This window comes from Pieris rapae, chromosome 4 (assembly GCF_905147795.1).
Source record: "Pieris rapae chromosome 4, ilPieRapa1.1, whole genome shotgun sequence".
Taxonomy (NCBI): domain Eukaryota; kingdom Metazoa; phylum Arthropoda; class Insecta; order Lepidoptera; family Pieridae; genus Pieris; species Pieris rapae.
Window position 1 is genome coordinate 5,194,387 of NC_059512.1, and position 25,256 is coordinate 5,219,642.

A 25,256-nucleotide genomic window follows, 5' to 3' on the forward strand; every position below is an offset into this window, starting at 1 on the left:
GCTCAGTGCTGTACACTACATTGCTACAGTATGATATAGCTTTTTATGTTCTAATAAACAGTAATTACATATTGTTATTTATGTATACATATTGTGACTTGAATTGCGCATAATATTGATCGAAATCGAATTGCACTTGAATATATATGGACTTTTATTTAACTATTGTTTCTTTAGGTACCCAATAGATTTTAAGTTAGCTTTTTAATTGTTGAATTTAATTTTCATAATAATTTAAATAATAATCAATAAATCATAAATTATTTGCATTCAATAATCATTCCATAATGGAGATGTCACTATATTGCTGTATGCTTAGTAAACGTATCAGTTTTAATTTCTAATATATTTATTTATGTATAATGCCTATGAGCGTTCTGGCAATGTCAGTGTTCATGGGCAGCGGGGCGGTACCACCTAATATTGGAAGAGCTTCCTTTCAGTTTGCCCTTTGTTCTGTAAAAGAAAATTGACTTATGTTTAACTACGCCAATTAATCTTTAATTAAATTTAAACTATCACTTGATTCAAATTACCCTATGGTTATTATGTTAAATCTTTACTTATTAATTAAACGTAAAGTGTTAATATTTATAGCTTAAACCGTATAAATGACGTGTAAACGATTATTATACATAATTTTAAGAATATTAGCATCAGTATCCAAACCAGTTGTTGATACCATTATGATTGTTCTGAACTCATATTTTTCACAAATATAACCGCTTTCAATCTCTTAGTGCTCCAGGCGGTCACGATATTGAGTTCGAATCGACGGGTCTTTGTGTACTTTAGTTTTATATATCTTTAAATGAAAATTTTTATGACACCCGGTGAAACAAAATGTTTTACTCATATTTTTGTAATTAGTACATATTTGAGTCCCTTTTAATTCAACGTTTTTAAAGAGCCTATGATTGACGTATGATGTCACGAAGACACTAGTGTCCTATTTGCCACAAGTGTTGGTCATGGTCCAGCCTTATTATTATGTTTGACAAAAAGTTCTATCAATGTTTATTCATAATTCTTAGATCACCCTTTTACTCAATATCGCAGCGTTGATTATGGATTCACTGAACGTAAAAAAGCTTTAAAAAGTGCATGTCATCGAAAATACCGCTTCGGAAAATTGAATTTTTACGTTGATTTTTTGATTGCCTCGCGTACAGATGTACGGCTATCTCTCTAGGTAGCTTGTCAGTGGTTTGAGCTACGAATCCTTTCCTTCACAAAAAGTCACGAACAAAAAAAGTGCGTTAGAATTCTTAGAATTCTTTATTAAAGTAACGAGTTTTAGATTTTAATTTATGCGTGTTTTATGCACGTGTTTGAATTGGTCGTATGAGATCATCATAATAAACAAATATTATAAAGAGGAAGGATTTGTGTGTAAGTATGTTTGTAACGAATTGGTTCAAAAAGAACTGGACCGATACTAAAAATGATTTCAGAATTTACATTATCACTGATATAATGACTATCCTATCATGCTACATTATCGTTGATTAATATAGGCTATTTTAATAGCAAGAAAAAATAAGGATATGTATATAACCACAGTGAAATGTTTTCAAAAATTACGCGTAGATATCATATATTCAGTTATCATTTTGTTTTCACAAGTCGCGTTACACAAAGGAAGCCAGCGATACACTATTGCTAAATACATTATTATTTAGGTATGTCCGCATATACTGTATGTTTATGCCAAAATGTTTAAAAATAAATATTCACCTGTGCGAAGCCATAGCGCTAGTATGAAATATGAGGAAACCGTAATATTGTAGATGCAAAATTGGCCTAAAATTAAAAAAAAAATGAATCAAACGAACACCAAAAATCTTAGGCCCTAAATATGTAACGCAACTTAACTATATATAATACGGGGTATATAAAGACGCTCTCAGCAGATTTCGGCTTATATACACCAAGAGTACAGAGTTACTTGGATAATTAACTTTTTAAGCGTCTATTCTGCCATTGGCAACGTTAGGCCTAATGGCTACGCATAATTATCTGAAAACACTACAGTAAACTGCTAATAATTTAGGCCACTTTTTGTAACGTACACCACAAAATGGCCTACTCCAATTCACACATATCTTGGCAAGAGTTGTGCGATAAATCCCCATTTGTTATGAATAAATATCATTTAACGTGAAATATTTGGTGTCGCATAATTTTAGTAATGTTTGAATCTTATATATAGAATTCACAAAATAAGTCTTGCTTATCTACTTCTTAGCTTCGTTTACTCTCATCTTTATAAAGCCGATAAAAACGGTACATAATTATATTTTTTTATATTTCTTCTTCTGTTTCTGCTACGCTCCTGATTTCGAAAGTTTATTTATTATTTAAAAAAAAATATTAAACATAATTGATTGAAAAGCATATGGCGGTCTTATCGCTTTCGAGCGATTTCTTCCAGACAACCACTATTTGTGTGACAGTTTATTTGTGTTTGTCTCGCCGTACAATTTCCCTCAAGCCTCAGCGAATGAGTGACGGTAAGACCCGTAAGGGACTTCATCGGACCAGCGAGTAAGGGAATGGATTTAAGGTCTAGTGCTATCTAATCCATAAGTTTTTATTAATCTACTGGACCTGTTCAAAAAACTCAGGATCTGTTGGTAACATAGTGTCGAAAGATAGGTGTTTACCCGTCAACGTCTTAGTTTAGACACGTTTTTTTGCTTAGTCGTTAAAATAATTCATACCTTCCTTTCAGATATTCGTATAGTCTAAGAGTCAGTGCTGTAAAAGAAACTCGGAAACACCAAAATCTCCGTCAGTTTATTGTTTTGCTTTTTTTTTATAGAACCGGGGGCAAACGGGCAAGAGGCTCACCTGATGTTAAGTGATACCGCCGCCCATGGACACTCTCAATGCCGGAGGGCTCGCGAGTGCGTTGCCGACCTTTTAAGAATTGGTACGCTCTTTTCTTGAAGGACCCTAAGTCGAATTGGTTCGGAATTACTTCAGTTGGCAGATGTTCCGGTCCTACCAACGCCATTTTTTTAAATCATTGTATGGTAATTTAAAATTTATCTCTCATATAAAAAATACGTTTACTTTGGAACATAAGATCATCAAGGTATCACTTATTCCACGTCATTAAATTCGACCCTGTAGGCATCCCTACTCATCGGCAAAGAGGACAGAGGGTGTAGGCCGAGAGAAAAAGCCGGCGTAAAAAACTCTCGGTACTTTACAGAAGCTTTTAATTAAATATATAAAACTTACTTGAATTGATTTTTGTATAGGTGTTTAAATTTAAATTGGCGAATAAAATTCCGATTATATTATTGATATAGTGAAACAATTGGAGTATAGCCAAGACCGCGTGTTAATAATGTCGACTAAATTACACTATTTTATATTACTAAAGCTAACAATGCCCGAGTTTATAGGACATCCGGTAATTTGTTGCTACGGGTAAATATTAAGGCACACACTCAGGGTTATATAAATTCTACATACCCAATTCGTCCTTGATAGGGAAATTTGTACTAGAAAATCAGGAGATTAAATACAATTGTTTTTGGTGACATCCATTTCTGTGTTTTATTTTTTAATTAAAGAAATATGTATAAATAATTTATTGGCTATATAAGTAAATGGGATGTAGTTGACAAAAAAATATAACTCGGGTGTGTGACGTTAACATTGCAGTGACTATAATTATAAAGCAGCGGGATAAAGGCGCATCTTTGATCAGTAGGTACCTGATAATATACCTGTTTAACTAAGTTATCGAAAAACCAGAAATCATAGACATTTAAACATTTTAGACATAGACATAACATTTATTACAAACAAAAAACACACACACAAAATTAAAATAATCAAACAAAAAATAAGATGAGAGATATCAAAAAAAAATCAATAATTTCCCTTTTCCCATCCGGTTCGTTTCAAATGTGTAATACGTGTTAGTTATTTTAATAAATAAAAAAAAACTGATATGTAATAGGGGGACAAACGACCTTACAGGGCGCCCAAAAAGGGCAGATTATTGATTTCATTATCCTTCTTTTGGTTAGAGACCTTCGCTATCATTTCTCGCCTATATCTTGCGCTTCATCGATACCACGTTTCCTCTTCCCTCGGGAATCCATATCTTTATCCACTTGCGATGTATTATTCAACTATTGGCGTAAAATCAAGACCAGAATATTGACGCAGGGACAGATTAAATAGGAAAATTAAGCAGCGTTAACAGGAAACTATAAATAATGTCAATATGATTTATTCAAAGTATCATAAGATGCGGTTGAACAGGTAACGAGGAATTGAAATAAGTTATAAATTACATTCTGTCTATTAGAGATTTGGTCCCGTGCCAGGGATCCCTTACTAATGTAATCGACTTAAATCGTAGTAAATCGACTTGTTATCTAGTAGGTGAAACGTGATAAGTCACTTTTTTCACATTATTCTTTGATAATGAGGGTAGCCTTAAAAATCCTTTACGCTAAAGCAAATTTAGAGTTATATGGGGGAAGATTTTCAAATGTACGAAATATGTGAACCTTAAAAAACACAAATAATTTAGCTTTCCAATTTGTGTTTATGTGACATTATCGCTACTATTTTTCTTATTTTAAACTAAAGGTTCGACTCTTTCTTCGAGATCAGCACTCGAAATGAAACATTCTTTTTGGACTGATTTGTTTTTATTAATTAATGTGAAAATCTTCAAGCAATACAAAACCAGAAAAACTATAATCGTAATAAATTTTAAAACAAATAGTACTAAACTTATCGTTGAGCCCATACGTCGAAGTAACGAACCGTTTCAACATTCTGATTGCTCCCGAGACTCATAGAATATTTCAACGAAAGGGTTCCTCAATCCTCGTGTCTACTCAAGGGTAGCTAATATTCTAGCCCATCGAGCGTTATTGAATTTTTAGTGGTTTTCGTGAGAGAATGTATACATTTTTTCCATAAAACACTGAAGAATACACAACACAAATATTTTTATATGTTTGTTCTTTATACATTCGTTGGATAGGATGCACATTACTGCTTGCTTACGTGCTAACCTGCTTACATACTTGCTTTAGTTATGTAAGCACGTTATGTAGACCCTACCTGATCTTTGATGTATGATGGGCATAGGACTGCTTTCACACCGCCAGGAGGAACATTTAATAGGCATTTTTAAGTACGAGTTTTATAGTACGGATATGTGGATATTTTTAAAAAAGGTCAGTATTTCATTAAAACCATTTCAGATTTTGATGTATTGTTGCGTTCTCTATTCTCTTTACAGATAACGTTTGCACACTTTGTAGATGAAACTGTCATCCTCGCTGTCAATGTCAACGCAGCCAACTTATGTGATATAGCTGTGTAATGCTTTTAGCTAACAGCTATTCATCATTTTATATGTCAACCGTGAATGGAATATGCCATGCGACACATTGCACGTTTAAGTAGTTTTTGTAAGCGATATGGAATATTAATGCGTGTGTCTTGTAGGTTTTTATGGGTGTTGGGTGTTTCTATGTCCTAGTGGCTGTCTAATACTTAATCCTGGGGTCATAAGTTTAAATGTATATTTTAAAAGACAAAAACGGATTCCACATATTTTTTAAAATAATTATTTTTCATAACTAAATATTCATTATTATAAATCTGACGATTTCACGTGCTTCAAATATGGTTTAAGTCAAGTATGTTATTTTAAATAAATGGTACATGTATAATATTACGTAAATTGATGGCTACCTAGATATCTCAACGGTGCCTAGATATTCACTATCGCGCACATTGTTCATACATCTCATTGTTCCGGCGATGTCGACTGAAAGCGTGTCACTGCTTAGTTTTATTGTAGACAAGTACTTAGTTTAAATTGAATACATTTTACGCGTTATGTTTTGTAGCCGTTGTAAAATAATATAGTATGACATGTGTCGAGTTGGAATACACGATAAGCAGTTAATTATATTTATTAATTATCACTTCGTTACATTACAATATAAAAATTGAACATAGGAAAATGAAAAGGAGGGCAACTGGCGGCCTTATCGCTTTCGAGCGATCTCTTCCAGGTTTCCACTGTCAGTGAAGGAAAATGTATTAAATGACATAGGGTAGGCAAGTTATTTTATAGGCATAGTTATTACCATTAATCTATTGAAGTTTTGGAGTTTACTCCTTAAGAATCGATTTTCATATATAAGGCGACCGGTATGAGAAAAATATGATAGGTAAAATCTACTGATGAATGACTTCGTTACTTTTTTGGTGCAACTTTCTAACTTGGTTGGATTATTTTAAAAAATAAATGATAATTGTCAGATAATAATAATTACATAATTTATCAACATTCCTAATGAAATATTTGTGCACATCTGAAATTGACTATTGTGAAAAGTTTAATGTAAAATATTTCGCCGATTAGTTATAATAAATGTATATAAAATGAATAAATATACATTTATATATATATTATTTTCATTAATTTGTCAATTTACCCTTTCATATGGTATGTTTAGACAATCGTACTTAAGGAGTAAACTCCAGTCGTGCGTCGGATTTTTTTTTACATACATATATGTATAGTAATTGAATTGATACATATCAGAGAAGCTTCCTCTTTATTGAAAAGTGATATTTACATTTGGCTAGAGTATTCATTACAAGTATTCCTGTGTAAAATTTCATATATATGTACCTATAAATTCGAAATATTAAAGTAATAACCTTAAGGAAAATACAAAAGTTATAACATTACTCCGCAGAAATACAGCATTTACGTAACAATAAGGCCTTAGAATTTTTACGATAACTGCCTGGAAGTGCCAGCACACGCCGCGATTATAATATTATCTATATAAAGCGCCTCTTACTTTATTAAACCCGTCTTGAATATTCCTGAAAATCTTTTATCAACTGTACGTTGTATGTAGGTATATGTGGGGTGTTGTTTTCTTAGCGTTGCGAAAGTGTAAAGTTGTATATGAATAACAATGAACTCACTATAATAATATTATAATAAAGAGTAAATTGTAATTCAGCACTTTCAGTCATTACTTAGTATAATCTTATATTGTTCTATATTTGTGGCGTTTATGTTTGTCCTAACCTCATAAACTATTTTATAATGCGTTGACTCTATCGTTTATATTATTATACTGATATTTCATTAAATTTTATTATGTCATTGCTTAATTAACTTGATATATATCATAGAATAGAAGGTGAATCTAAGATAAGACTGGTGTTTCCAAACATGCAGATGATAATGTCATTTGATTTGTGTTTAATGAAACGTAGCTATAAAATGTTGCTCTTATTAGTATATAAATTTATATAGAGTTCGTTATTATTAATATATTATTTAAAAAAATATTACATTTCATATGAAATGTTTTACTTGCGCTAAAAATAAACGATATTTCTCTTTGTTACAGGGGATTTGGAAAACAAGGCTTTCAGTGTCAAGGTAAGTTTTTTTACGACTTCTTTCGGAAGTAATAAGAGTGTAATTCAGTAATTATCACTTCACGATCACTTACGTTCATATGAATTTATATTCAGAGAATCTCAAAGTTACATTTATAATAATAAATATAAGTACTTTTCATAACGGAATTAAATTAACATATGTTGATTTATTCACTTCAGTCGGAAAATGTTATATAATAGGTATAGTAACTAATAAGCACATCACCGCACTATAGAGCTAAAATTGACAGATGTCATTCGTGATCAACTAAATTGTTACTCTAGTCTATGCCATGTTTATATTTAGTATAAAAACAAATGATTTTTAATGATGCAAACAAATACAAAGTAACCTAAAATATTTTTACAAAACCGATTAATTAAATCATGAACTTCGACTGTTTAAACTACTCTAAATATTACCCTAATCCTTGAAAAATAATATACCTTAGATTGTAACAGTATTGCAAAATATTAATCGGTTTTGATTAAATATATTAAAGAGCCTTGAATAAACAGCTTTTACGAAACACCATTTGCCTACTAATTGGCATATGACCATCTTTTTTAATTCCAGTATGCAGTTTCGTGGTCCACAAAAGATGCCACGAGTATGTTACGTTTACGTGTCCCGGCGCAGACAAAGGAGCCGATTCCGACGTAAGTAAACATTTAGTAAATGTGTATTAGTTATCGACAAAAAAAAATCTTTGAAATTGTTAATAACCTATAAAGACTCCGCTTTTATTTGTTATTGTTTTAAGCTGAAATTCTAACATCATCATTCTAAAATAATACGTTTGATTACGTTTTAATATTGCTCTATAGGACTGCATTTATGATGAGACCTTTCTAATTTTATATCTAACAAGCTGACCCGGCGAACTTTGTTCCGCCTTAATGGCAATAAATAAGCAGTTTTTTTTATTGGAACAAAATACAAAAAAATTAAATACCTACATTAATCATTCATTATTATTTCTGTATTTTAGTACATAGGTTACTCTTCACTTAACAAACAACGCAGATGGTCTTCCGACCCGTGAACATGCCACGTATAATTGACCATGGGAAAAACATGAATGTTCTAGATTTAAACCACAAACTTTTAAGGATTGGCCTTGTGATTTGTTGATGGTCATGGCAAATGCAAGACGTATCGGAAATTGAAGTCTTTTAAATTCAAACGGCATATCGGTTGGGATCATCGGGATCCTCGGAATAAGAACTTCCTCACCATTACCGATAGTCAGCAATTGCTCCGAGAAATCTTCAGCAGATGTATCATTAAGCAATGTAACTCTCATGTTTCTTGTCAGCTGCAGTTTCTTCACATAGCGCCATAGAATTGTCGATTTGAGGCAAGCGTTTATTTCGTCGGCAGTCGTAGATCTTGGAATTACTGGCAGTATTTAGCAGAAATCGCCAGACAGTAAAATCATTGCTCCTCCAAAACATCTCGAGTCATTGCGTAAATCTGTTAATGTTTTGTTAAGTGCTTCTAATGCACGTTTATGCGCCATTGTGCATTCATCCCAGATGATGATTTTCAATGCCGCTAAAACTTTGGCCATTGCTGAGTGTTTTGCAATATTACACGTTGGTTCTTCAATAGTTTGAAGATTTAACGGTAATTTTAATTCTGAATGAGCCGTACGGCATCCTTCTAACAATGTGGCTGCTATTTCAGAAGAAGCAACTGCAACCGCTATGTTGGATCTCGCCCGAACAGTTGCTAAAACTAATGACATGAGGAATGTCTTGCCAGTTCCACCAAGGGCATCTAGGAAATATAAACCACCATTTTCATCATCGTTTGCCTTCATTAAAATATCATAAACTTCCTTTTGTTGGTAATTCAACAGGGTTACATTCGTTTGAACTACTAAATCTAATTCCTGGTGATCATATTCACGTTCCCGTTCCAATACTCGATTAAATGCGTCTTTCGACAACAACAACAAATAGAAACATTCATCATTCTTTGGACGAACTGTATACATACGACCATATCGAGTTTTATAGTTCTCTTCACTGTTTATACGAATGGGCAATGGCACTATCATTACATTTAATTATTTATTTAATAGAAATATTTTGAATATTGATTTCTTACAAATATCAAATTGTCATATATACGTCATTACATAGCTGTCATTATACGTCAATTACATAGCTATCATTTGCGTTATATTATTCTTTTTTGTTATACCACGTTTTATAGTGACTGACGTTTCATGTCAAGTCCTTCGGGAACGCTGTCGAACGGGATAAAAAGTATCCTATGTCCGTCTCCTGGCTCTAAGCTACCTCCATTCCAATTTTCACCCAAATCTGTTCTTCCGTTCTTGAGTTATAAGTGGTGTAACTAACACGACTTTCTTTTATATATATAGATAAGAATTTATTTATTTCAGTAAAAAATATATATAATTCAAACCGTAAACTTCCAAAACAATCGCATTCCTTAACTAATATTAACAATACGAGATTTTATGTAATTTGCTACGAGAGCATAACTAGAATTTTTTACGTATAATTTAGCCGAAATAATATAATATTGCACACAGTGCTAAAAAACAGCAGAACAAAGCATATTTTTGCATCTGTTGGCCATAATAAACCAGAGCGTGGTTTGAACTATGAAGGTGATAAAATAGCGAAATTGGTTATGCGCTTACGCACGATGTAAAAATAGTCTCTTCAGGTTTTTACAAACATATTTTGATACCAGATACATGTCAATACGATATATTAAAAAGAACAGCTAAACAGCTATTAGTTTGTTTTTAAACTGTATATTTCATCGTGACTGAATTGAATATAGCCCTATTAATGATAAACGAAATATTATGTAAACAAGGATCTGTACGGTGAATATTTTTTGAAAAGATTTATTTTCGAAATTGCCAAATTACCCTATGGAAAGTAGGGTAAGGTATGAATATGAAAATGCGGGAATTTGACTGTAGGGATTGGAAAATAGATCTTTTTCATATAGTAAAGGGTTTATGTATTAAATTATAAAAATAAGACCGTCCAAAATAAATATTATATACTTTAGACGTTTAAAAACGCTGTCAACGATTTTTGGTCATTAGAGCCATCAAAATTAACTGTTAGAATATATTTTCTTATTAAAGCATACTTATACAAATTTCATGAAACGGTTTTCATAAATCATACTGTATTTATATAACGAATTGCCTCAATCAATTTAATTGTAAGTACCAAGAATTTGTGCGACTATGTTATTCTAATTACACGAACATTTATTCCAAACGAAAACCATAAATATTACTCGAAGCCTCAATTATAATATTATTGTTGTATATAAATTCCGTAGCAGCTGTAAAAATATTAAGTTATTTAGAAGGGACAGACGAAGAAAAGTCTCGCTTTTTAATATTCCTTTGCGAATTCGAAAAATATTAAAACGTAGCTATTTTGAAGATCCTGTTGGCGTAACACATTGTCTATTCAAGAAACTTTTGCTTTAAACAATGCAGTGTACAGAGTCGTTGATTAAATTAGCGCTTCCTTAATTTAGTATTGATTTAACATATAAGTTTACTTTAGATACAATTATAAAATAAAATCGTAAAATTATAAACCTGTTAGCCTTATAAACCTATTGCCTCCCTTCCTTCAATCAGCGAAATTATCATACAAATATCTATGCTGCACTATTTACTGCAAATATTTCGGTTATTATTTAATTACCTATCATTAAGAAAACGCAATGTACGATGTGTGCGAGAGTAGGTATGTTAGGTATATGGAATGAAAAGTGTATCTGTAGTTTATGAACTACTAACTGTTACACCTGTTTTACTGAATAGTTAATAAATAAATAAAGTAAGGGTACTTTTAACGACGATATTGTGTTGCAAAGCCATTGACTATCATTGGCATATTGTTTTATTATTACTTTGATTTAAAATATATTTATTGTAGTTTTATTTAGTGCCCTATATATATAAAACTTGAATAATTTACTGTCTTACTTTGTGATAGTACGCCATGTTGTATTTATAAATTACCAATATTACCTCTTTAAGTTTCTGACTTTAGGCCGTAATTCGTAACATTTCCACAGAAAATCAGTTAATAATAATTTTTATCAAGTGTAGGCCTCTTTTATGGTCCATAAAAGGTTTATCATAAAAAACCCGATGTTGTACACCGAGTTTTATGGAGCGTCTTGTCACTTTTATGATTGGGATCAGAAAATTTATAAATATAGCTTTTTAATATATTAAAAGAACTTTCTTTGTTTATGTGAGCAAGAAATATTATTTTCTGATCACAATGCACTTAAAATTATAAAAGTGTTTCAATGTTCTATTAGGTTTATCTAATGACTTAATAATTAGGTTAGAACATATTAAAATAATACATAGTAAAATATACATTCGTGAATAAGTGTGTATTTATGCAACTATAGGACACTCGTACCAGACACAACTTCAAGGCTTACACCTACTCTTCGCCAACATTCTGCGATCACTGCGGTTCGCTACTGTACGGCCTGCTTCATCAGGGCCTCAAGTGTCAAGGTAGAACGGTCAACGAACGCTTCTGGCTTTCAGCTTGGTGGTGGTCTAATCTTCTCTAGCAATACTGCTTGATGGCGTCATTTTCTCTAGGCTTTGAGACATCTTCATTTTTGCTATCTTTAGGCATATTAAACTATCCGGTCTTGGTACTCACATGCGGTATTTTTGATTGTTAGATATAAATAATGATGTACCAAATCCTATAGTGCAATATGCCTTTAACTCTGCTTGGTGGCATTTCTGTAGTTTTTAATCTGCTATTTCTATTTCTTCACTATTGTTTTAAAGGCCGCACCACACAAATGGAACAATTGGACATTTTTAGCTCCAACGTTTTGCGATCACTGCGGCTCGATACTCGGTCTTGCGCATCAGGGATATAAGTGTGGAGGTATACTTAGACCCTCCCGGGAATTAGTTTCCGAAGCATCTTTAAAGAATTGTCCAATTGATGTTTAGCTGTCTGTGATTATGGAAATAAGCTAAATTCAAGACAATTGGTCAGAAAACCCTGGGCGATCCATTTAAGTTACGTTAAACGACTATGTCTTTCCCTTATATCAAATGTACCTGACACTAACATGCTGAGCTATAATATTTTTTCATCATGCTTTAACCTCCTTAAAAGTAAATCAATTATTTAATGACTTAAAACATGATCACTTTAGAATACCTAACCCATTTGTTACTCTTATCGTCAATGTTTACGCTATGCTGAAAAGTGATTAGTTCTAGATAAAATTTGAATTACTAATTTACTAAAATTTTAAGTAATATCAGGAATGTTCCTTTTTGGATCGACCAGGGTTTTTGAAACATGTGAATTGTTACGGAATATTGATTAAATTCCCTTTGCACGAATTTGAAGAAATGAATAATGAACGATAACGCTAATCCGGTTTTATTACGAAATTGGATCCCTCTGAAACATTGGAGTCGTTACGTCGGATAAATTAAATTCAATTTATTTTGTTTCATATTTCTTGCTTCATTCAATTTTAATTTATTAGTATTTATCTCGCTCCCCAATTTCCTTTGTTTCGCTTTGTATGCCTTATTAATATATAATTTTAATCACTTTATAGAAATTGACCGCACCTAGTCATTATAAATTGAACAGTGTAGAAACAATTTGAAATTTCAAGAAAAACAAAAGGCATTCTGTCCTTACTTTACTTTTTGACAACATTCGGAAACACAATCTATTTGTTCCACTGTTCATTTATTATAATAATTTATTATTGTTATTTATATATTTTATGCATGTGCATGGCAATCGTTTCACATGCGATTCTTAACAGTACGCAAGTCTGTATAACGCTTTATATAAAGAAGCTGATCGATAATACAAGGTTTCAGATAATACCTAAAAAAAATTTTTTTCTTAACTATAGAAAATTTATCTCTGAGTCACAAACTATCGCTTTAGTGAGCTAGATTGTTAAGTGACTAGAATATTCTTTAATTTATATTTATTTTATTAGAGCTTTAGCATTGACATAAGCATTAAGATTGACTTTGTAGCACTTTTATATTATATTACTAATAAATTTAAGTAAGTTATTATTATAAATATTAATGTAACTAATATTGCACATTTAAATAACGTAATTCTTTTACTATGGTAAATCCAAGGTCGATTAATAAAAATATGTGTGTACTATGTATATTTGAATATATTCAGCATGCGACATGAACGTACACAAACGATGCGAGGAGTCGGTGCCCAACTTGTGTGGTTGCGATCACACCGAGCGACGCGGGCGCATACAACTCACCGTCTCCTGCGTTGGCAACAAGCTAACCGTCGTTGGTATGTACGAAATAGTTACCTTAGTGGAACAATGTTATAAGTGCTTTTGTGTCACTTTGTTTAAATAGAATATAACCGACAGCCTAAAATGTTATAATGATTGTGTTTACAAGTGAACCTAATATATGTGTCTACTTGTCTTTTATCCATAAAATTCGGTTTAGGCAAAAAAAAAACAAATAAATTACTTACTTCAAATATATTTTCATATGTATCTTATATATTGTTTGTATTTTAATTAAGGAATTATATTAGGCAAATAATCTACGGTTCGAAAAAGATATTCGTGTCAAGTGTGTGAGTCCTCTGAAGTTCGCCGTAATAAGAGCGAAAAATAGCCTTTTGCAATAATTAAATTTCAGCTTTCAAGAATGTTTGGGATTTTCACAGTGAAGCAAGGCCGGAATCTGATACCGATGGACCCCAACGGTCTATCAGACCCCTACGTGAAGCTCAAACTGATTCCTGACTCTGACAATGTCAAGAAAAAAACCAAGACAATCCGCAGCTGCTTGAACCCGGAGTGGAATGAAACACTCACCTTCGATCTTAAACCTGAAGATAAGGATCGAAGACTGCTTCTCGAGGCAAGATAAATATATGTTAGCTTCAAAGCTGAGAAACATAACAGTTACTAAATGTATTATTTCATCGCAATTCAAACTGTTTCAGATATGGGATTGGGATCGTACCTCCCGTAACGACTTCATGGGCTCTCTTTCCTTCGGTATCTCCGAGTTGATGAAGGCCCCTGCTGATGGGTGGTTCAAGCTTCTTACACAAGAAGAAGGAGACTACTACAATGTTCCCGTACCCGAAGAGGGAGCTGACTTAGCTCAACTCAAGAACCAGATGAAGGCTACAAATGTTGGCCAGCGTAGACCTCCGCCCCCGCCTGATCGTGAGGTTCCTCATAATATGGCGGCCGCTGACGTCATCAGAGCGACAGATTTCAACTTTATCATGGTTCTTGGAAAAGGTTCTTTCGGAAAGGTGAACGACTTTAAATTATTTATTTATTATTGATAGAAATAAAAATCGCAAAAAGTTAAACGTAAACCATAATATATTTTCAGTTCTTGAGGAGATTTCTTTTCGGTTTTAATTACGTCGGTGTTAAAAACTAATAATAAATTTAACTTCTTAATTTCTAACTTATTTTGAAACGTCTTCCAGGTTATGTTAGCAGAGCGGCGAGGGACTGACGAGTTGTACGCCATTAAGATTCTGAAGAAAGACATCATAATACAAGATGATGATGTAGAGTGTACAATGGTGGAGAAGAGAGTACTGGCCCTCAGCAGTAAGCCTCCTTTCCTCGTACAACTTCACTCCTGCTTCCAGACTATGGTGAGAAAAACTCTATGATAAGAAAAACGTGGTGTATTTATCGGACACGTATAATAATACATTTTAATATACTAGTTTGGTTTGTTTTAATTAAAAAGTTTAGGGTACGTTTTGAAATACACGTCGCGCGTGTCAAGTCTTTCTTTTGTAAAAACATTTAGTCAATAATAATTTTTATTTGTATAGACAATGGGAGGCTATTTGGAATTATTTTCTAAAATATCACAACTTTCATATAAACCCCCACGATTTTTTTTACGAAATATTTAACATGTACGCTGTATGCTTAACATTATGTTTGTATGCATAATTTTGGTGTCTAGTTATACAATATCATATATTTTCAGGATCGTCTATATTTTGTGATGGAGTATGTGAACGGTGGGGATCTCATGTTCCAGATACAACAGTGCGGAAAGTTTAAGGAGCCGGTTGCTGTGTAAGTCTTCATTTTTATCTTCGTTTCTCTATACATATATATATGTGCAACTATTATATAATAGTTGTATGTATGTATATTTTTATAGTATAATTATACACAATAACAAGGAAAGGGAGGAAATTGCGTATGGCAAAAAGTGTATCGGGTATAGAAGGCTGATGATCTTCCTATTCGAATAAGAATAAGGTTCTCGCTTCAGTAAATTTCTATGAAATTTGAAATGTCTGTGAAATTTATGTCTAGTTTAGTTTTTTAGTAGATTTGTATCTTTACAATTTGTAACTGTGACGTTTTTTTATCCCAATCGCTTACAGAGCCATGTAATAATGTATGTAAGAGGTAAAAGATATTGTTAAATAACCAAGCTAAATTATTTCAGCTTCTACGCTGCCGAAATCGCAATTGGTCTCTTCTTCCTTCACTCCCGTGGGATAATATACCGGGATCTTAAACTTGACAATGTCCTGCTCGATCAGGACGGTCATATTAAAATCGCCGATTTCGGTATGTGCAAAGAGGGTATCACTGGTGACAAAACTACCAAGACCTTCTGTGGTACCCCGGATTATATAGCACCAGAGATCATTTTATACCAGCCGTATGGAAAGTCGGTGGATTGGTGGGCGTATGGTGTCCTTTTGTACGAAATGCTGGTGGGACAACCTCCATTCGATGGAGAGGATGAAGAGGAACTGTTTGCGGCTATCACTGATAATAGTGTATCCTATCCGAAGACTTTAAGTAAGGTAAAATTATTGGTCGATACTTATAACATACCTACATATTTACAACTCATAACAAGTAAGTAAAAATTTCAACAAACATAATCGTTCAAACGTAAATTCTTCTTCTCATTCGGTACGCTCTTGTCAAAAGTAAATAAGTTATCATTAACCTGCAAAGTAACAGCACTGAATAATTATTTATTTTATCGACAGTTTATTTTATTCGTTCTGATTTTATACTGAACTCCTTAGTATCGCAATAGGACGCAAAATATAATTTAATTTTCATTCAATGTATGTAATGTACACAAGTAGAAATATTATCATATATTTGAAGTATAAGGGACGTGAAATTGGAAACGAAGCCAACCGTCTGCTTATAATTAGTCTAAGGACAGAAACGCGATACGATCTGTTGTTCCGTTTGGTAAATCAGAATCTAGACGAGTTTGTTTAGAATGCGAAGCGGTTATGCGAACTAATATAATAATCAAATTTATATACATTTAATTTATTCATATTAAATCCAGTATGTTAAACTATAATAACGTAAAAGTGCTGTCATCACAACAAAAACAGTAATTCAGCGCTGCTCCGACCTCAAACACCTTTATAATCTATAAATAGTACAATTCACGAAGACGCGCCCTACCAGTTTTTGGTTGAGGGGATCGCGGGGTGCGGGGAGATTGCTCCAAGCGTCAGTTCACAGTTGCGCACCGTCAGCGGCTCGGTGCACCCGAGTTGTACACCCTACGTTGCGAAAATCTTCACGAAAGTTGACTATATATTTTTATGTCGAGAAGTTCTCAGCGTGCAAAAAACATTTGGCGTATTGTTAAAAAACGATGTTGCCGCAATATCAATAAAATCTATCAGTCTCTGAATTAGATATTTCTGAAACTAGTGATTGGCGATTTTCCTTTCTCAATAAAGTGCAGTTAAACTTTTTAGTCTATTCATTGTAGTGTGCGTGTGTACCAATATGATTGTTATTGGTTACATTAACGGAGGCTTGCTCACATATACTATAAACGGTTAGGAGGAATAGTGGGGCGCGTCTTCGTGGATTGCTCTATCCTTAGTCGTCTTCTTGTGTATCGAGTAACTAATCAGTTTTCAATAAATTTTCTTTACAATTTTAAAGTAAGAAATTTACGCGATTTGCAGGAGGCAAAAGATGCATGCAAATCTTTCCTTACCAAGATCCCTCAGAAGCGTTTGGGTTGCGGAATGCGGGGCGAAGAAGATGTGCGCACTCACCCCTTCTTCAGGCGAATCGACTGGGCCAGGATTGAGGCCAGGGATGTGCAGCCACCTTTCAAGCCTAAGATCGTAAGCTACCAGATTTTTTTAAAGATTATTAGATGAAAATTTCACTCTTGGAATTTTTCTCTTAAGAATTAACTGAAGTATTTCCGAACTAGTTTATACAAGGTGGGTACTTGCGAGCCTTCTGGCTGTGTAACTGACATGGACGGCCTCTTCACAACTAGAAAATGGGGACAGTGTTTTCTCGCAGGCATTTTGCTAGTGATTTCTCAGTCTATTATAGGTAGACTAACTAGTTTGATTGATTACAGAAACATCGTAAGGACGTGTCTAACTTCGACAAGCAATTCACGGCTGAAAAGACGGAGCTGACGCCAACAGATAAGCTGTTTATGATGAACCTCGATCAGACTGAGTTCATGGGTTTCTCCTTCCTCAACCCAGAGTACGTGCAGCACGTCTGAACTGGTACGTATACATACTTATACGTCTGTTATGGTGTACGGTCGTACGATCATACGGCGTTTCCATAGAATTAAATATGAATGTTTTTCATCGAATAAGTTTTTGACAAATGATTTTTTAATACTTTTAGCTAAATCTCGACTACAATAAATATGTAAATTAAAAACTTTTACCCTTGTTAATAGAATTTTACTCAATCCTATTACACCATTTTAAATTAAATCTTATAGCATTTTGTCAAGCGTTCAATTTTACAAAATTTCTACCTAAGTACTAAGTATTTGTATATAAATTTTTCATGGACAAGTAGTAGACATAGTACTCGTATATATTTCATATATACATATGTCAAATGTGCTACCATAGACTAAAAATTAATTTTAATTTCAGGTGGACGCCGCGCTTTGAAATTCTTTACGTGACTGACGTATTGGCCTTGAAATCACCAACTATCGTTCTCTGTCACTCATGCGATCCATCGTATATCTGTCTCGCTCATTTAAATTGGACGTCGCTCTTCAATTTTCGAGTACTTCGATTGCTCATATATTTATTTTTAAACGAGTGGTATTAGTCAAGTATTACATACATGACTTTGGTTTCACCGGCATCAGTCGTCTGAAGCCCCCGAAGACTTAGCCGGTGAATATATAATTATGGCAATAATTTTGTTAATTAAAGCAATATAGCTCTCTAATTACATTATTTGTTTTTCCATGTGCCATTAAAATGTATTTCATTATCCAATAGGATTTATATAGGGTGTTTTATCTTTAACATCTCGGGGCCACTTGTCTTACGGTTTCAGATAATTTCATGTCATATCCATATTTTTAAATCTCACATATCAGTGTGTTGGATAGTTTGTTTTTTGTTTTACTAACGGACTAGCGATATTGTTCTAATAGGTTTACTGAAACGAATAATGTTGATTGTGGTCACAAAATAAATTATATTCTGAACATAAAAAAACAATTAAAAAAAAATTGAAGTGAATAGTGTAGAAACTCTCTTTAAAAAGGTTTTATAATATTTAGGTCTTCTACAGACTATAGAAACCTTTTTCTTAACAAATGTCACATTTTAAGTAATGTTACAGTACATATAATGAATTAAAACGTACTCTCACTTAACTAAACTTTACAACGTCATTTTACAACCTGTGACCGGCGGTTACTAAAAAAGGTATCGAAAACTATTTAAATTCAACATACATAATTATAAAATCTTACTGAATGCAGGCGTTTTAATTAACAAGATATTTATTTATTAAATATAGTACAGACTATTTTTCGATATAACAAAAAAAAATATTAAACGAACAAAGAAATATTCCGATATATATTACCACCGGTCTAACTCAAAATATTCTGAACTTTATGAACAAAATATAATAGAATTTGTATTTTATGGAAATAGACGGTTTTGTTTTTTCTGCAAAAAAAATAAGAAAAAAAAATTCATGTGTTTAAAATATCGCTAGATCCCATATATATCTCTTAGGAGAATCTCGAGTTTATTTTTGTATTTTGGAGATTTATCGTAGCGCGACTGTGTTTAGATTTAAGTTCAAAGTTTACGTTTGTTATTTAATTGTATGTGTGTCCATTGCGCGATTATATTCTATTGACTAATTTGTTATAAGATTTTATTTGTAAATAATATAATCGCGTAGTGTTAAATAAATAGCCTTACTAACTTAAAATAATAATAAATAAATAAAAATAAAATAAAACTCTCGCTAGAATAAATGTGAATTTAAAATTGTGAAGCATTCGATTCTAAATTGAATTAATAAATGACATTTAGATGTTCAAATACACAAAAGTTGATCAATTTTCTTGAACAACTATTGAGTATTCGGACATATGCGATAATACTTTTAAATCTTCTGAAAGGATATGCGGTTTCTATATTTTACTAACAGATGATAACTTTTATTGCGATATTTGATCTTTATTAGTATTTTTAATTGCATAATTAGTCAATCTTCATTGATCGTTGATTTTTTAAACTAAAGATATCTGTTAGTTAAATAGTAACGATTTGGCCTTCTAGAAGATTTAGTATGTAGTTTTAAGGAACATAGAAATTATTATTTAAAATGGCTTCGTGATTTGTATTAAGTTTCTCGTCTTAGATCTAAGCTATGCGATTCATTTTCTTACTAAATATATATCTATTTATCGACTTTATATTATACAATTTTTAATTTATCGATTTTATATTATAAAAGAGTATCTAGATAACAGTATATTATACTGAAACTCTAATTTTATCTATATTTAGCAGCGATAAAAAAAATAAAACAGCCAAATCATCCAGAATAGTCCTGAAAATAAATTACTATTTTATATACACGATACATATGGTGGTGTAGTTGTAACATGATTTGCTTTATTTGTGTTACAGTCGTATAAGAAAATGAGTCTCTTATGTATATTTGTCACAAGTAGACGCAAAGCGTTTCCCCTAACCCCACTAATAAAGATCATGAAAAACGCACTCTAAATATCACAAAGACAACACAAAATACTTTAGAGAAATTAAAAAGTTACACCTTGAGTTGCTTCGATATTTTGAGTCTTCTTCATTCATTTCAGCTAAATACAATGCCAATGGTAGAAAAAACCTTATCAATCGCTCTGTGTTCCACCCGGGTAGTGTTTTTAAACCCACAAAACTACGGCTACTGGATCCGATCAAAGATTATTAAGAGATGAGTTTATACGATTACACCTGAATCGATCAGGTAAAATAAGATAAATATTTGAAGCAATACAAGCTTGAACTCTTCTAGGAATCTTGACTACTTTCCAAATAATAACTTAGCGTAGAGTTTAATTAATATAAATCATACGTATTGCAATATTAGTTCCTATCAAATACTCAGATACAAAACTTTAGATCGTCTTCGCTTGAAAATATAGATATTGAATATGTACTAAATATCCACGTTTTCCAAATAGTGAACAGCTTTCTTAGTATTGAGGCCTTCGCACGAACTTAACAATTGTTTTGTATTCGTCAGTAAATAGTGTCAGACTTCTACGATTTGATCGCGCCGATTTTTCAAATATAGTTTTGTAGACATATAATCAAACAATACTCCTGATTCCGTTTAGTTTAAATGTCTTCATTCTTCTAGTTTTTTGTGCTATTACGAATTGTTCGTGCTACGGTTCGCATATAAATGGAAAGTCTAGACAAATCATGATATAAAAATATATTTACAGTAGATATTTTTGAAACAATCAAAGCCATTAAAAACTAGTATTGTTCTGGTGAATATTTATACTTTCCACGGAGCATTGTATTTTGAGATTATTCTTCTCTTAAGAAGTTAAACATTATATATAAGATCTCACTTGTATATAAGCACAAGGATTTATAATCTTGCATTTTACCTAAAAAATCTAACAAACATTATACCAAGAGTATGTGTTATTTTCTTCAGATTCTACTATATTATTTTTCGACGTGAACTTGGGTAATGTGTTCAATAAGAATATTAGTTAAATATTTTAATTATGTATTATAATATTTAAAGATAAGTTACCATTCGATGCTTGTCAAATTTTCCAGTATTTATTATAACCTTCATAGGGAAATAGGCCTAAATATCACCTTATAATTAAGCCCGTAGATGATACAGGATTTTAGGTATACATTTTATCTCGATTTAAATATACATTTTAAATTTTAAGGCGTCGTATTTAATGTATCACGTCGCCTGTGCCAAAAGTGTAACGTTTTCCCCAAAATTAGTATTATCGTATCGCTAATGTTGCATTTTGAAACGTTAAATGTTGCCAGTGTACAATAGAAAGAATCGAAAAACGTAAAAAAATTCAAAAAGTGCTTTTGATTTTGTCATCCGCATTGATTCAAAAAGTTGCAGTAAAATCGAATATTCACAATTTTTTAAACACTGGTAGCATTTAACAAATTATTGTCACCTTTTTGATAATTATTACCATTGTTGCACCTTGGGTTAGATTTTTAAAATAAGTAGGTAATTTCAAATTTTGTGGACTGTTACATATTTTAAATTACATCCAAATGAACTATTACCACAGCAATAAATTAAATATTCAATATCTAAAATTTCCTTATTGAAGATAGATAACAGTTCAGTAAATTTCGAAGGCTCCTGGCACTAGATTATTAGTGTTCCTATTTAGGACTCTTATGACCATGTTTTCGACAATATATATTTTTATGAAACTCTTGTGTCTGCCCACATCTTTCCATTTGTTACGCTTTGTTACTCTGTGATATCGTTTGTGAACAAGGAAACGTTCTGCAAGTTAATGTAATATTTTTATTATTATATTTTTATATTATTATGATTCAAGTTTAATCTTCATGAATTTACTGTGTGGTCCTTATTTAAGATAAATATTATTTTACTTTAAAGTAACGTATAAAAATTAAATTCTGAAAAGTGGAAATGTTTTAAACTACTATTTACATTGTCTTGCAAAACTTTTTCTTGGTTACATATAGTTCACATTGATTACCTTCGTACCGCTTGTAACATTTGTACACTTGGATTTGTGAATGCGCAGGATTTTCTATTTTCGACCAATGGCGTCGTCTCGAGCTTACTATTGGTTACATTTCAAATGAGAATTCTGCGTATAAATATTTTATTGCTATATTCTAATAATTGATATTATTAGTGTAGTATTGGATTTGTAGTATTAAATTCGTCATTTTCATGAAATTGTCATTTTAATAACGAATGGTTCGTCCTAACGTATACAAAAGTGAATTCATTCGCTTGATGTATCAGGATCGATCATTGCATATGTCTTCAGAATTTTTTGTGGAATCTTCTCAACTGTGACTGTGAATTGTACTCAATAATTTAAATTAAATTTCTAATCCATTAGATATGTGTCTTTTATTTAAAATTATATTAGTGAAATATGTCTTAGAAAATTCAAAAAGTTGTTGTCATTACAATTTTTAGCTCATAATTTTATATTCTCTCCTTTTATAACTTGGCTGAGCATTTTATTACACAGGGCAGCATAAGGATTTAACTCCACCACCTGAAAAAAATAGCTTTATTAAATTTGGTCAAATTTTAAACATTTTTATTCATGATAATCCAGTGGCCTTGTATGTGTATACCCAAAAGCCATAACCTGGGATAGCAATCTATCGCTGATTTTATTAAAGTTAAATTGCGGCAATAGAAAATAAAGCAATAAAAGATTCATTGTATGATTGTTGAACGTATCGATACATCTCTCTTTAAGAAGTAAATCTTTCATCATTTCAATCAGCAACTTATTTTAGTAACATTATTATTGACAAATACCTGCTTTCTAGCAAAGCTACTTCCCAACTTAGCAGCCTCAGCGAAGGCAGCGCGTGCTTCATCGTCAGATCCATTCTTTCGCAACATAACGCCGCGCTGACACAAAGCTAGCGCACGCGACCTAGTTCGCTTTCCTTCAGTTAAATTAAGGGCTTGATTTATGTCGGCTGCTGCTTCTAAAATGGGAAACATACATAAAATTTAAATAGTTTGGAATATTTTTTTCTCCGATCGTTCTATATCGTCACATTATAATTTAATATTTATTTAGTTTATGTTATTTACAATTATAAAATCAAATATAATCTATTAATTCAACATAAAATACATAATACGTAAAAATATACCTAATAACTAACCTTAAAATTTAATAATTGAAAAATATTATTAAAAGGAGTCCCTTTAGGCAAGGCTTATATTTATGTATTAGTTGAAATAATGAAATATCGTATTTAATGCAAAATAAAGGAAATCCAAAGTCATAAAACGCGTCATGGGTTTGAGTTTTTGATCAAAACGAAATGTTAAAATATACTGTTTTAAAGAAAAGTTTAATACATTTATAAAGTGAAAAATGTTTTATTATATATCAATAATTATACTTGTTTGAACTTTGTTTTTGAAGGTTTCACTTCTGCCACGTGTGCATTGCACATATGATTTTTTTTCATGTATCATATTCCTTTTAGGTGAAAACGGCTGTAATGTTTTCTTAATGTAGGACAGTGATATATTACCCTCATTTCTTTGCATAAGCCGTAAAAGTTGTGCTCTGTCATTATACCCCGAAGCTCTGTTTGGTGCAACTTCAATTCCTCGGCTAAGCAACTCCAAAGCTTCGTTCAGTTTTCCTGTTTCAGCTAATTTCACCCCTTGGATGCAAAGAGTCTTCGATTCTTCGTTTGCTGGTGTATTATCTATGTTATTGGATAAAATGTTTGTAAATATCTTTAAAAGATTCAATAGAGATTGTATTTATTTGTGTATGAATGTTTTACTAGTAATATATGGTTAAAATCTCAATAGAGATGAATAACGACATAAGTGAGGAATTCATAGCTAAACTTACATCTGTATCCGACCTTAAAATTAATGACGTTATGTTTTTTTAGTTTTTGTATTTTGGAACTCTAAAATACGTAAATTCGTATAAGATAAGTTCGTATAAGAATACAAAAAAAACTAGTAAATATATTTGTGTCTGGCAGCAATTTTTTGTTAAATTAGATTTTGTTTTGGATATGTAGGTACTTATGTATATATGTAACCCAATTAAATTTATAATACATCGGGGAACATATGTACGTTCTCCGATAGTCGAGACGAACTGACTTTAAAAGCGGTCTTACCAACCTTCTTCATCTTCCATAAACTTATCACCGTCATCAGCTACATCACCAATTGTTGCAGTAGGATCAAAAATACTTCTCAAGACCGCCCTATCTCTCTCACTTAAATTCTCGTGCGCCATTGCAAAGAACTATACTCGAGAACAGTTTGTTTTCAACTAAATTGAGAACGGGTTCATTTACATAAACAAGTTATTAATTTAATTCTTGCTTCACCGACTAGAATTGTCAACATTACCTATATATACTAGCTATTACCCGTGACTGTTCTTTTCCAAGGTCCTATTAGAAAAATTATCATGATCGGATGAGCGCAACATACACACATTCGTGGGTACCTAATGTATTAGCCTAAGCAATACAATATTATTAAACGAATGCTAAGAAAGTCTTTTAAATTATTATTTGACTCAAAAATTATTTTAATTTTAAAATTATTTCGTAAGCGGCAAAGTTGCAATGGTCTCATTAAAACTTCGATT

The 25,256-nt window shown here is 32.0% G+C and overlaps 2 protein-coding genes across 3 annotated transcripts in view; one reads left to right on the forward strand and one right to left on the reverse strand.

Moving 5' to 3' along the window:
- The window catches only part of LOC110992968 (protein kinase C, brain isozyme), a 105,117-nt gene extending 82,125 nt beyond the window's left edge, over positions 1-22,992 (forward strand). Inside the window, exons 2-13 of one of the 2 annotated variants that reach the window (XM_022259002.2) lie at positions 7,434-7,465; positions 8,045-8,127; positions 11,915-12,026; positions 13,711-13,839; positions 14,230-14,426; positions 14,512-14,832; positions 15,016-15,189; positions 15,537-15,628; positions 16,011-16,377; positions 17,527-17,691; positions 17,940-18,096; positions 18,484-22,992. In XM_022259002.2, coding sequence (XP_022114694.1) covers positions 7,434-7,465; positions 8,045-8,127; positions 11,915-12,026; positions 13,711-13,839; positions 14,230-14,426; positions 14,512-14,832; positions 15,016-15,189; positions 15,537-15,628; positions 16,011-16,377; positions 17,527-17,691; positions 17,940-18,092 — 1,825 coding nt within the window. In that variant the 3' untranslated portion in view covers positions 18,093-18,096; positions 18,484-22,992. The remainder of the gene's footprint in view (positions 1-7,433; positions 7,466-8,044; positions 8,128-11,914; positions 12,027-13,710; positions 13,840-14,229; positions 14,427-14,511; positions 14,833-15,015; positions 15,190-15,536; positions 15,629-16,010; positions 16,378-17,526; positions 17,692-17,939; positions 18,097-18,483) is intronic. The other variant, XM_045634779.1, reaches the window with a different exon arrangement.
- Positions 22,984-24,979, reverse strand: LOC110992978 (tetratricopeptide repeat protein 36). The gene is made up of 4 exons (XM_022259013.2): positions 24,779-24,979; positions 24,163-24,342; positions 23,426-23,601; positions 22,984-23,153 (listed from the first exon to the last, which is right to left on the reverse strand). The coding sequence occupies exons 1-4, from the start codon at positions 24,894-24,896 to the stop codon at positions 23,073-23,075; spliced, it is 555 nt and encodes a 184-aa protein (XP_022114705.1). The 5' UTR covers positions 24,897-24,979; the 3' UTR covers positions 22,984-23,072.
- Positions 24,980-25,256: the final 277 nt, after the last annotated feature.